Source organism: Lampetra fluviatilis, chromosome 11, assembly GCF_964198595.1.
Source record: "Lampetra fluviatilis chromosome 11, kcLamFluv1.1, whole genome shotgun sequence".
In the NCBI taxonomy this organism is placed as follows: Eukaryota; Metazoa; Chordata; class Hyperoartia; order Petromyzontiformes; family Petromyzontidae; genus Lampetra; species Lampetra fluviatilis.
In genome coordinates this window covers 5,250,653-5,263,931 of record NC_136285.1, presented here as the reverse complement: position 1 = coordinate 5,263,931, position 13,279 = coordinate 5,250,653, and the positions used below count along the sequence as shown (strand labels likewise).

The following is a 13,279-nucleotide window of genomic DNA, read 5'->3' as shown; positions in this document are numbered from 1 at the left end:
TAGTGAACACGACAGAGATGTAGAGGTGATAGTGAACACGACAGAGATATAGTGAACACGACAGAGATGTAGAGATGATAGTGAACACGGCAGAGATGTAGTGAACACAGCAGATGTAGTGAACACGGCAGAGATGTGGTGAACACGGCAGAGATGTGGTGAACACGGCAGAGATGTGGTGAACACGGCAGAGATGTGGTGAACACGGCAGAGATGTAGTGAACACGACAGAGATGTAGTGAACACGACAGAGATGTAGATATGATAGTGAACACGGCAGAGATGTAGTGAACACAGCAGATGTAGTGAACACGGCAGAGATGTAGTGAACACGGCAGAGATGTGGTGAACACGGCAGAGATGTGGTGAACACGACAGAGATGTAGAGATGATAGTGAACACGACAGAGATATAGTGAACACGACAGAGATGTAGAGATGATAGTGAACACAACAGAGATGTAGTGAACACGACAGAGATGTAGAGATGATAGTGAACACGACAGAGATGTAGAGATGATAGTGAACACGGCAGAGATGTAGTGAACACAGCAGATGTAGTGAACACGACAGAGATGTAGTGAACACGGTAGAACTATAAGCGAGTGAATAGCAGCAGTGACGAGGCCTCTCGCTGCCTCTGCTCTGCCGCTGCCGGGCTGCAGATTCAGCCGAGTCAGGCACCACTGCCAATATGCACAACAACAACAATAAACGTGCTGCGTTTCATCTCTGTGTTAATAAGCCTCCCGCACTAGGCCTCGCGAAGCCTGCCGCACTAGGCCTCGCGCCGTGCTTTTCGTGCACAAATAAGGCGATTAAATGTATCTCGTCTCTGTGTTAATAAATGTTTCTTGTCTCTGTGTTAAAAAAAACGTGCTGCGTTTCAGTAAAGGAATTTTTTTTTAAATAAACGTGCTGCGTTTCATCTCTGTGTTAATAAGCCTGCCGCACTAGGCCTCGCGAAGCCTGCCGCACTAGGCCTCGCGCCGTGCTTTTCGTGCACAAATAAGGCGATTAAATGTATCTCGTCTCTGTGTTAATAAATGTTTCTTGTCTCTGTGTTAAAAAAACGTGCTGCGTTTCAGTAAAGTAATTTTTTAAATAAACGTGCTGCGTTTCAGTAAAGTAATTTTGAAGCGAAGTTTAAAGTTTTGCCGTGATGCGCCGGAAGCGACGGCCATCTTGTTTAATTCACAGATCGCAGGGGGAGCGGGCGGCCATCTTGTCGGACAGGGTCATGCCAAGTGTTTGCAGTAGGGGGCGATGTTGATACACGGACGGACGGACGGACAAACGCGGACGGACGGACGGACACATTCATCTATTGGTGGTCTGGTCCACTTCGTTCCTACCAGTATAACTGAATACATGTGTGGTGGTCAAGATTGACACAAGCCCTACAACCTAGGGGAGGGGTAGGTACCGGTCTGAACCGGTCCGAACCGGTCGGGCAAGAGGCGGTTGGAACCGCTCTGAGGGAAGGGGGCTGGCGAGAGCTGGGGGCCCCCAGAACACCCGCCCCTCAGAGAGGGAGTATATAAAACGGCTCCCGGAGAGCGGGAGTTAGTCCATCTCAAGCTGAAGCAAGAAGTCGCCTGAAGACCCTGGACCCCAAGCCGCCGATGTCCTTCGACAGGGCCGGGCTGAGCGGGGTGCCAGTGTGGGTTAGCCTCCCCTAGGCTAAAGAGACGTAGGGCTTGAGTAGGGAGTGTGGGGCCATTCCCCAGTGTGTCAAGATGTCGTAACTGTTAGTGAATGAAAGCGTGTGGCCTCTAAGAAGTCTCCTTTGAGAACATTACACATGTTTGCATCTTTAAACAAAGCAAGGGAAGGTTTGTGGACATCTGTAAACCAGGAAATTGGAAGTAGAGTTTAAGATCGTGGAGAGAAGGAACCTGTTTTTGTTTGACCCATTTTGAGGGGAACATATGTGATCAAGACGCAAGAGACAGTGTTGAGCGTGAGTGTTGCTCCTCTTGCTTGCTCAACAGAGGGCGATCTGTGTTCACACAAATATAACTTTACCAGACTGTTGGGGCAAGTGCTGTTAGCGAGCAACTATGATGGTCGGCTCGGTTCACGAGTGGGTGGGTGGCCAGCACCACACCCGACCACCTTTGTCTACCCCAGTGGCGATGTTTACACATCACACCATGTACTCATTTGAGGCTGAGTCGACCTAGGCGAGGCCCAGGACCAGTTCTTATATTAGTCGCCGGTGTTCACAGAGGTATACATATACAGCACATGGCGTATACGAGACATACATAAACACACCACCCCTGTGCTGTGATATTGAGCCCTCATTTCCCAAACGGAAGGTCGCGAGCACAAATCTCAGCTGGGGTTAAATTATGCGAAATCAACAATAGTGTAGAGTGCTGGATTCTACCATCAGAATGTGGGATTTCCACCTCTGAATCAGCTGCTCGAGGTGTGTCTGGGAATTTGAGTGTGACGCTGGCTGCACGTGAAAGGCAAGATGAGCAAGCCTGAGAGGCGACTGGCACCTGCAACCGGTTAGTTTATTAAGCGTTTGAGCGAGCGGTAATGTAATGGGCAACGTATGGTGGCATCATCGGTGGCTTTGGTCACCATGGCATCTCGAGTTTGCCTTCAGGAGTTTGCAATGGAGATCGGCACACCCCATGCAATTCGATTTTTACGCGGACCCATCAGACTGAACGTCACGTGTCCATGTGCATTGTTTATGGACCATTAGTGTTACAAAAAATCCTAGTAAAATAACCAACAACGTTCGTTTGTTGACAATCGAAATGAACAGTGGACGATACGGCCAGAAAGCACACTCAGCACGTGAACAAAGGGAAAACCATAGGCAAGTATGAGCTAAAATAAATTTATTTTCATTTGAAACACTTCATGGGTGTCACACATGCTACTATGGACCGCCGGGTTACTTTAAAACTAAAATCTTGTTTTATTTTGATGTTAAAATACTGTGCCATCGATGGGATGCTACATAGCTGTACTAAAAGGTACAAGATAGAAATAACAATTTTCTTGCCATAAGCTTTGCTTTTTTCAAAAACGTTTCCATTTTAAATGTATATATTATCTGCCCTACAATAACCATTCATTACCACTCCATCTCAACATACTTCATAAATACGTTGGGTTTTCGGCCTTAGGTTGTGTAATGTTCTACGACTCGAGGAAATGTGCCAACAATAAATATAGGCAGGCGTACACATGTGAGCGATTGCATGCACACTTAGAATAACAGCGTTTGTTTACTACACAGTAATTATCATACCTGTCAACCCATACGGTGTATCCGTATTCTTGTACAGGGAAATTGAGTTTTCAGATCCATACGGCGTACAGCCGTTTCAACACGGGCAAAAAAACACTTGTTTTGTCTACGTGTATGTGTTTCTCCCTGGGACTTTGTAGGATGAACGCTCAGATTTATAAGGGCACGGGGTGACCAATGAGGTCTGAATTGGTCTCTAATAAGGTAGGGCACTGATAAGGGATTGAAAGGTATGAATTATGAAGAGGTTTGTCGGCGCTCGATCAATCAATCGCAGCTCTTAATTTTGGGTGCAGGCAGTTGGGGGATTGTCCAACGAAAGAGTGCGGACAAAATTCACCACAGCGTGGCACTGCGACTCACGAGCAAGCGCCGTGCTCTGACACTTGCTTCCATTGGCAGTTTTGCGTCATGATGCCCCCAGGGAGCCGGCAAACAAAATAACAAGAGACTTTTTTTTTGTTCGAATTCGGTAAACAAAAAAAAACTCAATATTTCAAAAGCCGAGATGCAATGTGAATACGAGACGGGTGATAGTCCTTAACAAATAACGTCACGAGGCCAGTCGTTAAGGAGACGCATGCCACTGTGGTGTCGCGTTTTTGCAGATCGTTGTTCAATGTCGACCAACCCAGCCTTGCAGTGGACATGCAGATTTATTCTGCAACATTAGCCTTGATGCACAATTTTCACTTTACTTGTTATTTATATTTATTTGCAAGAGGCAAGTCAATTCATACGTGCGGAGTTTGTTCTTACGTGACACGTCGAACAAAGACGGTCACCGCATCGCGCGCTTTCAGACGCGCTTCTGCGGCCGTCTGGAACGCTCTTCCTTTCGATATTAGGAAGCCACTAGAGTTATGCACTTTTAAATAATCTGAATTGAAAACTAATTTATTTAGACCTGCTTGTTTCGTTTAGTTTGTCGTCGTTCCCCCCGCACCTGCGATGGCTACATACGGTGCGAAATGCGTTCTACATACATACGTCAGTTTAATGCCACAACGCAGCAGAACCCAGGGCCGCTCAGGGGGGCTGGTTCAAACAGGGGCAATGTACCCAGCACTCGCACATAGGGCACCACAACAGCCCTGCCGATGTGGAATTGAGGAGAATCCCTCACGTGAAATTCTGCACCGGGCCCCCAGCAACCTCTGAGGAGTGGCCCTGGCTGAACCTTCCCCCCTCTCCCTCGTTAACATTGACTCCTCAACAGGGATAGGAATGTGGGATTGTCAGCATTGGCGCAGGGTCACGGAGATGAGACGTAGCCACACACTTGTTCGCCACTTGGCCTTTTTTAAAGCATTGCACCAAAGTGTTTTACTTTTAAATGAGGAACATTCATTTAAGCGATATATCTAGCACCAAACTTTAGCAACCATTTTGGTCTGGCCGAGTGGTAATGCGCTGATAATGCTTTACTCACAATCAAAAGTTTGAGAGTTCAGCGATTCATCCCTCCATGGACTTTAAAATAAGAACCACTTTGCGTGAAATTAACAGCGATAATTCGTCCCACAGGGAGACTGGCAACTGTTTGTGGGAGTGGAGGAAATTCCACCACTGGTTCGGGGAGGCCAGAGGAGATGGTTGGTGTGGCATCTCTCATATGAAAATGGAGACATTGGAACTTTTGAGTGGTCCCCGTTTAGGATTTTCCTGCGCGAATAGAAAACACTGACCCCTCATGCAACCAACGCCTTTCAGCGCTCTTCCTTCATTAAACCTTCGATAGACAAGTGTCAGCAAAGTGTCAGCAAAGTGCACAGAACTAGCAGCCTGCTGATAACTGGGCATGTAACAATACAGTCACCCTAACCCAGCGACACCATTTGAAGTCACCTTTGGATTGAATAATTGATAATTATTAGTATTTCATGTATACCAGCTTCTTTGCATGATTGTGTGTTCTTTGTTATCCATACCGATTTATTCCACCCCGTTTGCTTAAATTAATAATTTGAATATTTACATATAATTTGCATACATTGTAAAATCTCAATTCCCACAGCCAATTTGTATTAATGTATAGCGAGTGTAGCGAGGTACAATATTTTAATCGAATAATACATAGATACCAATCTGACAAGTTTAGCTTCATCAACAAATCAATAAATCCTTCCATCTGCATACCCACTCAATATTCACTCTAACCTCCAACGATGAGAGCAGCCTATGTATGTATGTTGAACTTATTTAGCACAGTACATAGCCAAAAGTGCTAGACCCGGTTTGTCAATGCATATTAATGACTGCATTGATATAATTTATGTCTATTTTTTATTTTCGTCCCAATGAAACTATAATGCAGTCATACTGCAGGCATTCAATCAACAGTATCACTGCATCACCAAGAATACCCCTCTCTGCGATAGACAAGCGGGGTCTAGGCTGCTCTAATGTCGGAGATGAGAGTTAATATTGAGAAGATCGCAGGTGGAAGCATTTTATTGATTTGTTGCTTAAGCTGCGATGGTGGGCAAAACCTTTTCATTCGAACCCAGGCTGTGAGAAGTGCTAGGTTAGCAATTGTTATATTTTATAAACAAATTTAATTCCTGTCACTGACTTTTTTTCTTCTTCAAGAACAAAAACCCAGAACCGAAAACCCAACAAACAACCAGCTACTGAGCATGGCACACGTTAAAAAAAAAATCACAAATATTACAGACGAGACTGGTCAAAGAGAGCAAGCTGCGACAATACAACAGCTGATGGAATTTCAAAAAAATATAAAATGTACACGTTGGTTTGTTCCACCCGCAAGGAAGGAGAGCCGGCGGGAAGCTTGGCAAACAGACACGGGCGGCACAGGCATGATTTGACAGCGTGAGATGATACTTTGACGCAGTCCCTCGACAAAAAGTGATGACTCCAATTGTCGCGTTGGACAGGGGCCGGCATGCCTCGCCAGGTGCTTGTAGGCTCTTCACCCAGCCCCAAACACCACCTCCATGCCAATTTCAGACGTGACTTATTTGTTTTGTGCATAGAGTTCACTGTTCCATTCCCTTTAAATGTGACGTCCCTTGTCGCGTTTTGGTAAGCTCAGTACTCCACAGTTACCGCCTTTGTTCGAAGGTACTCGTTAAGCGCTTCTTCACCTGGTGGGGGAAAAAAAAACAATAGGCGCGTCATGAATAAATAAATGAATGCAGGAATGCATTACATGCAATTCAACAGAGAAAATAATTGTAATCGATACTTAAGTGAGTGAAATTTCTGCGGCAGAGAACACTTTTTTTTAAACATTCCAAAGGGATAAAATACAAATGCCCAAGTATCTTTGTGTATGAATGAACAAAAATGTGTTACGCATCGCCATTGAAGGTCCTGAGGCTGGTGGGACAGTCTCTCTGTTGACTTCACAGACTGGCCTCAAAAGTTCAGGAACATTGGAATGAATGGCGATCTGGAGTGATGAAACTGGGTTGCAAGATAGTATGTACATGTTTTGCGGAGGACGATCACGTGATTGTGTCATAATAATCATATCCTCAATCCAGAAAAACAATTACTTAGTCTCATGACAAATTTGAACAGGAGGGTCCTGCAACGAGATACTTATGCAGCAGAGAACTGTGAATGGATCATACCAATTGTCTATTGGATGATTTTGATGATTGATATTTGTTAAATTATTTGCTGCTTTATATATAAGATAGGCATAATGATGTACCTAATTGGATGATAATGATTAATTAGATTCCGAGTTATAAATAAATTGAATGATCATCATTTGCATTCATGTTGCTTAACTGGATGATGATGCTTAATTGGATGATGCTTAATTTGATAATGATGATGAATGATGTTCAATGTTATGCTTCTGATTATGATAATCTTCATTCGTATAGCTGATGTAGCTGCAGAGCAACATTCAGGTTGTCAAGCCAGATAACCGCAGCGGGAGCAGCGGAGTGTATCGCCGTGATGTCTCCATCATATTTATGTTGTACAGTCGGTTCTGGATGACCACAGTCGCACACTGGAGAGCTTTTTTAAATGTTCCATTTGTGGATCAGGTATCTGCATCTGCCATGGTTTGCATGGATGCGGTTTTATGGTGGACCATGAGCGATAATATATGTACAATTGGTTACGATCGAGGCTTCATTGGAATGCGACCAGACGTCCGTTTACAAACGACCCAAGACATCTTCTCCCTGTCGGGCCACTCACCAAGGTCCTTCCCAAAGCCGGACTGCTTGAAGCCCCCAAAGGGAGCGGCCACGTCGGTCTTGTTGTAGGTGTTAATGAAGACGGTGCCGGCCTCGAGCTGGTCGCTCACGTACAGCGCCTTGGAGATGTCGCGCGTGAACACGCCGGACGCCAGGCCGAACTCCGTGTTGTTGGCGCGCGCGAGGACCCCGTCAATATCCCTGCCGACAGCGGAACGTGACGGTGGTGCATACGGACGGACGCACAGACGTGAACCAACGCATGCACGGGCAAATATCATCAGTTGTTCAGAATGCAAACTAAATAAAATAACTGTATCGGTACGTCTTCAGGTCAGAAGGTGTAACCGAGGGTCCCCCAAGGCCACGCGGGAGGACGTGTGACACAGTTTGGCACCAGCTATCATAGAGTGCGGTCGTGTTGCTACAGTTCTCTGCGGTGAGAAACACTAAGTAAAAATTAACATTAGCCGCTTTCTTATTCCGAAGTTCAGCGGTGAACGGGAGCCACCCTGTAAAGTAACGTTTTCATCTACCCTACAGCTCCTGCTGGTAACAGGAACTGCGGAAGAGTTCTCCTGGAGCTCTGCTGCTGCCTGTATTTGAACTCTGGACAATGTATTGGTGGTCGCTGTGTCCTTACCCATCAGGGAACTTGGAGATGACCATGATGGGCCCGAAGGACTCCTCCTGAGCGATGTACATGTGGTCCTCCACACCCGTGAAGACAGACGGCTCCATGAAAAACCCTGCTCACCACATGCCACAGCAGAACCTGTGTTTATATAAAAGGTAGATAAATGTGCAGCCCTGTACGCATATACCACTGTTGCTGAAAGTAAGTATGTTGAACTTGGTTCGCACCGTACGTAGCCAACTTTGCTAATCGAAGGTGCAGGGGAACGACAAAAAATGAAACACAAAAAAGAAGTTCTAAAGAAATTAGTTTTCAATCTAGCTCCAATGGCTTCCTAATATCAAAAGGAAGAATGTTCCAGACAGCCGCATGAGTGCATCCGAAAGCGCACGACGGCATACACAGTGACCGTCTTTGTTCGATGGCTAGCCAAAAGCCGCTGCTGTAAGGATGACCGGAGTTTGCGTGATGTTTATGCTCCTTGACGAGATCAGCAAGGTATTGTGGTTCATTTGTGGCAAGCACTTTGTGGAAAGGGCCTCCATCTGTGGCAGTTCTTGAGAATCCCCCCAGAAAACATTTGACCTCCTAGAGACGGGGGTAGGGGGTTGATTAAGAAACGTTTACCATTGTTTATTTTATTTCATATAACATTTTCTGATAAAAAAAATTCGGAAATAAAGAAGCAAAGTACTCAAAAGTTGTGAATTTATAGCCATGACCTATTAAATTATCACTTTGCAAAGTTACACGTCTGGAATGACTGATGGAATGGTGGTTATACGTCATCATCATTTTCATAGTTAATGTACTACGTTATTTATTTATCATGTAACCAACAGCATCTGAATTATATCGACAGTTAGAGATACTTATGGAAGGGTTACATGTTCAGTGAACTGTAGTTGAAGAACTTCTAAGTATTTTTTGTACTGGAAGTATGGCAAGCAGAAAAATTATAATTAAATTATTACTTGATAAGCAATATCAAGTTAGGTGAAATTGATATTTTTAAATAATCATCCCAAAAATATAAATTATATCGTTTTGTGAAAATGTATAGCATGGCAACCCTCATTGTCTTCCTAGTCAGTTTGGGTTTCCTCAGAGTGATCCCGTTTCTGAGAACAGTTCATAAGCAGGACCCTCTTTAAAAAGCATTGAGACTCAGTAAGAATTAAACAAATGGATTATATCATTACTGTTGTCAGGCTGGTTTGATGATCTACGTTTGCAAATACTTCTGATAAGGCGTCCAATGACAATGTGGCTTAGAGCACACAACTACACAGCCCAGGGCTATCAGAAATGTGCTGTACAAAGCAAGACAGATTGCAGTGCCCTACGTTCTGCGCGTTTGGGAAAGGGCAAAGCATTTTTTTAAATTCTCAGTGATTAGACTGACCCTGCGCTGAAGAACATATCAATACCAGCCAGCAGTTTTGCAAATATTGTTCGAAAACATTTAAGAATATACAAATATGGCAGCTCGTACAATTAATGAAGTCAAGGTTTACACCAAGTAAAATTCATGTGCAGTGGCGTTCACCTCTGTTTCCAACCCTGAGCCAGTGGTGGAAATTCCGCATTCATACGGCAATCCATCCAACCAATACAACCAAAGTAAAATTCTCACAAATTGGTACTCATTCCATCAACCCACAGAAGATGATGGGTTGAGTCGACCCACGATCAGAATATGAACGTGCAAACTTTCCAAATATATTCTTTGATTAATGTAGACTGTATTTGCAAAGTAGATTTTAATTTTAAATACCACACCAATTATGGTAGCATAGTTTACTTGAAACTTTGTCAAACTCTAGTAACCATAAAATATCTAGTTCAGTGTGTTTATATAAAAAAAAACAATTATTAGCACCTGCCAATTGAATACCCTGGTGGAAAAAATAATTGGACGGTTAAGTTTAATAATAGCAACAACTTTCACACCTCTAAATGTACAGTTCCGTTTACTTGTTGATGTTGCGTTGGCAGTCCTGCCACACACAAATAACCGAAATTAACAAAAAATTCGTCAATAACAATGCCTTAAAAAACAACAGTATATAATAGGTGACATTTCAAGCACTGGCTCTACTTTATTCGACCAATCTGGCTTCTCCGTGTGCTGTGAAGAAAGTCCGCTGCCCAAAACGTTTCCAATTTTCCATATATTTTTAAGGCGACTGCTATTGACGAATGTGTTGAGATAATTTTTTTGTTGTACAATGTTCATCGAGGTATCACAACTTTAAAACCTGCACGTACCCGCCGTGGTTTCGGTGACGCACATCCTTCTGAGATTCGAAAAAAATCCCAGGTGCTTTAAATATCTCTGGTTTTTTCCAAATTGGTGATTATTTTGAATGCTCCCAGAATGTGCTCTTGAAGATTACTTAAAGCTGTTCATTGTTTTTTGGTAAACAGTATAATCTCTCACACAACACCCACGTATGTTGAACTTCTTTCGCACCTTACGTAGCCAACCGTGCTAATCGGACGCGAGGGAGGACAACAAGCTGAACACAAAAAACAGTTCTAAAGAAATTCGTTTTCAATCTAACACCAACATTCAGCCACACCGTCCAATCTGCTGCGTAGTTATAATCCTTCAACGGACAATACCTCCCGGGCATGCTGTGTGTATTACGCGCAAGAGGAATATTTATTCATAATCAACATTTTTGGGTTAGATCGCGTTATTTATAAATGTGTCGTAACCCTCCACCACCCGACACGGCCAATCGGCAAAAAAAGTGTCACGTTGACAAAAGACAAATAGTTCACTGCTTTAGCCCACTGGTGTGTTGAAGCGTGAAACCACAACATTTACAATTTATGAGTAGTACGACGTTTCGCTGGTAATTGCATCCAGCATCATCGGGCAATTCGCCAGAATGGTGAGGCTCTGCTCTTGCTCCCGGTCTTAAATAGAGCAGCAGCAGCAGGGTGACGTCATCATTTAACTCATCAGGTGCAACTATTTGAGGCGGAGGGGGGGTATTGTAATTATATACTAGATTAGTAATCAGGCAATTGTTACGATGTGAGTTGTAGATTAGTAATCAGTTGTAATGTGTGTTATTGTAATTATATGCTACGTTAGTAATCAGTTAATTAGTATTTGTTTCCCCTATAAGGAATTGTAATATGTATTATTTAATAATATGCTTCCAGGCTGCACTAAGCTTATCTTCTTTGGTACTGACCACGAACGCATGAATATAATGAGCCCCCGTGGCGCATAAACATGCCATGAGGGGACACTGGGAGGAATGACCCCGTATCGGTTCAAGGACGATCCAACCCAAATACAAATGAGTCTTGTGCATAGGTTCGGGGTTGTACGGCGCGAGAAACTAAATATCTTGAGGTGTGGCGTGCACTCGAACCACATCTGTGACATCACTGGCGGACCCTGTGGTGGCACACTGAATCATGACTTCAGAGTATATTTTTGTTCTCATAAATGAAGCTTCGCAATGGGAAACGCAGAATTTGTAAATAACTACAAGGGGCCATTTTGGATTTCCTTGGGTTGCATTTTCCTTTCAACCTAAATTCCCTCTTCTGCAGTTGGCAACAGAGCAAGCAGGCTGTTGACCTATGTCTAACGGGCTTTTGAGTCATCGTTTCTGACACTCGTGAGTAAAAAAAAAACAGTAAGGCACTTTAAAATGACAGGCAGACGTTTTACCAAGCGTTGGTTGGTGTTTCGGAGATTACAAACAGGCTTACATGGCACGGTGGCATGGGATATAAAAAATCCCATTTCTGATGCGTGTCTAATATGCCTTCAGTGCTCTCTTAATTCCATTGCTGTGCAAATGTTTGACTTTACGGAAGCAACATTGAGCCATGTCTCACACTGCGATGACTTGCCTATAGAATAAGCTGTGTGGTAACGGTGTAATGTGTGGTAGCGGTGTAATGTGTGGTAACGGTGTAATGTGTGGTAACCGTGTAACGTGTGGTAACCGTGTAATGTGTGGTAACTGTGTAATGTGTGGTAACCGTGTAATGTGTGGTAACGGTGCAATGTGTGGTAACGGTGTAATGTGTGGTAACCATCTAATGTGTGGTAACCGTGTAATGTGTGGTAACCGTGTAATGTGTGGTAACGGTGTAATGTGTGGTAACCGTGTAATGTGTGGTAACGGTGTAATGTGTGGTAACCGTGTAATGTGTGGTAACCGTGTAATGTGTGGTAACCGTATAATGTGTGGTAACGGTGTAATGTGTGGTAACCATGTAATGTGTGGTAACAGTGTAATGTGTGGTAACAGTGTAATGTGTGGTAACAGTGTAATGTGTGGTAACGGTGTAATGTGTGGTAACAGTGTAATGTGTGGTAACAGTGTAATGTGTGGTAACCGTGTAATGTGTGGTAACCGTGTAATGTGTGGTAACAGTGTAATGTGTGGTAACCGTGTAATGTGTGGTAACAGTGTAATGTGTGGTAACGGTGTAATGTGTGGTAACATTGCAATGTGTGGTAACCGTGTAACGTGTGGTAACGGTGCAATGTGTGGTAACAGTGTAATGTGTGGTAACCGTGTAACGTGTGGTAACAGTGCAATGTGTGGTAACGGTGTAATGTGTGGTAACGGTGTAATGTGTGGTAACCGTGTAACATGTGGTAACAGTGTAATGTGTGGTAACGGTGTAATGTGTGGTAACCGTGTAATGTGTGGTAACCGTGTAACGTGTGGTAACGGTGCAATGTGTGGTAACCGTGTAACGTGTGGTAACCGTGTAACGTGTGGTAACCGTGTAACGTGTGGTGACTGAGCGTGTAAGGAAGACAACACTGGGAAGGCGACGTGTGGGGGACAAGGGGTCAGGGGTTGGGGTCGGGACACGGACGTCACCTGGTCGAGGAACCTGCCGCCCCCCGTGCACCAGCGTGGCCCCCTCCTTGACCCCCACCTCGCAGTACTCCACCAGCTTCTCCATGTGTGCACGGTGGTTCTGAGGGCCGTGGTCCGTGGACCGATCCAGCGGGTCACCAACCTTCATCTTCTTAATCTCCTCCACCTTAGGAGGAAGGAGACAAGAGCGGAGGATCAGGTGGCTCAAGAGGTGCTGAGGTGCTGATGGTTCTAGATTTGAAGCTTGCGTGACTGCAAGGATTCATACTCTTAGGTTTTTCGGTAAAGTCACGTAGGTAAAA

At 44.3% G+C, this 13,279-nt stretch overlaps 1 protein-coding gene across 2 annotated transcripts in view; it reads right to left on the bottom strand.

Moving 5' to 3' along the window:
• Positions 1-2,846: 2,846 nt before the first annotated feature.
• The window catches only part of ALDH1L2 (aldehyde dehydrogenase 1 family member L2), a 54,659-nt gene continuing 44,226 nt past the window's right edge, over positions 2,847-13,279 (bottom strand). Inside the window, exons 20-23 of one of the 2 annotated variants that reach the window (XR_013637194.1) lie at positions 12,973-13,143; positions 8,110-8,215; positions 7,468-7,667; positions 2,847-6,389 (exon numbers count right to left, since the gene is read on the bottom strand). Coding sequence is in view for 1 of the 2 variants with exons in the window: in XM_078860833.1 (XP_078716959.1) it covers positions 6,334-6,389; positions 7,468-7,667; positions 8,110-8,215; positions 12,978-13,143 (528 nt within the window). In the remaining variant the exon portion in view is untranslated. The remainder of the gene's footprint in view (positions 6,390-7,467; positions 7,668-8,109; positions 8,216-12,972; positions 13,144-13,279) is intronic. The other variant, XM_078860833.1, reaches the window with a different exon arrangement.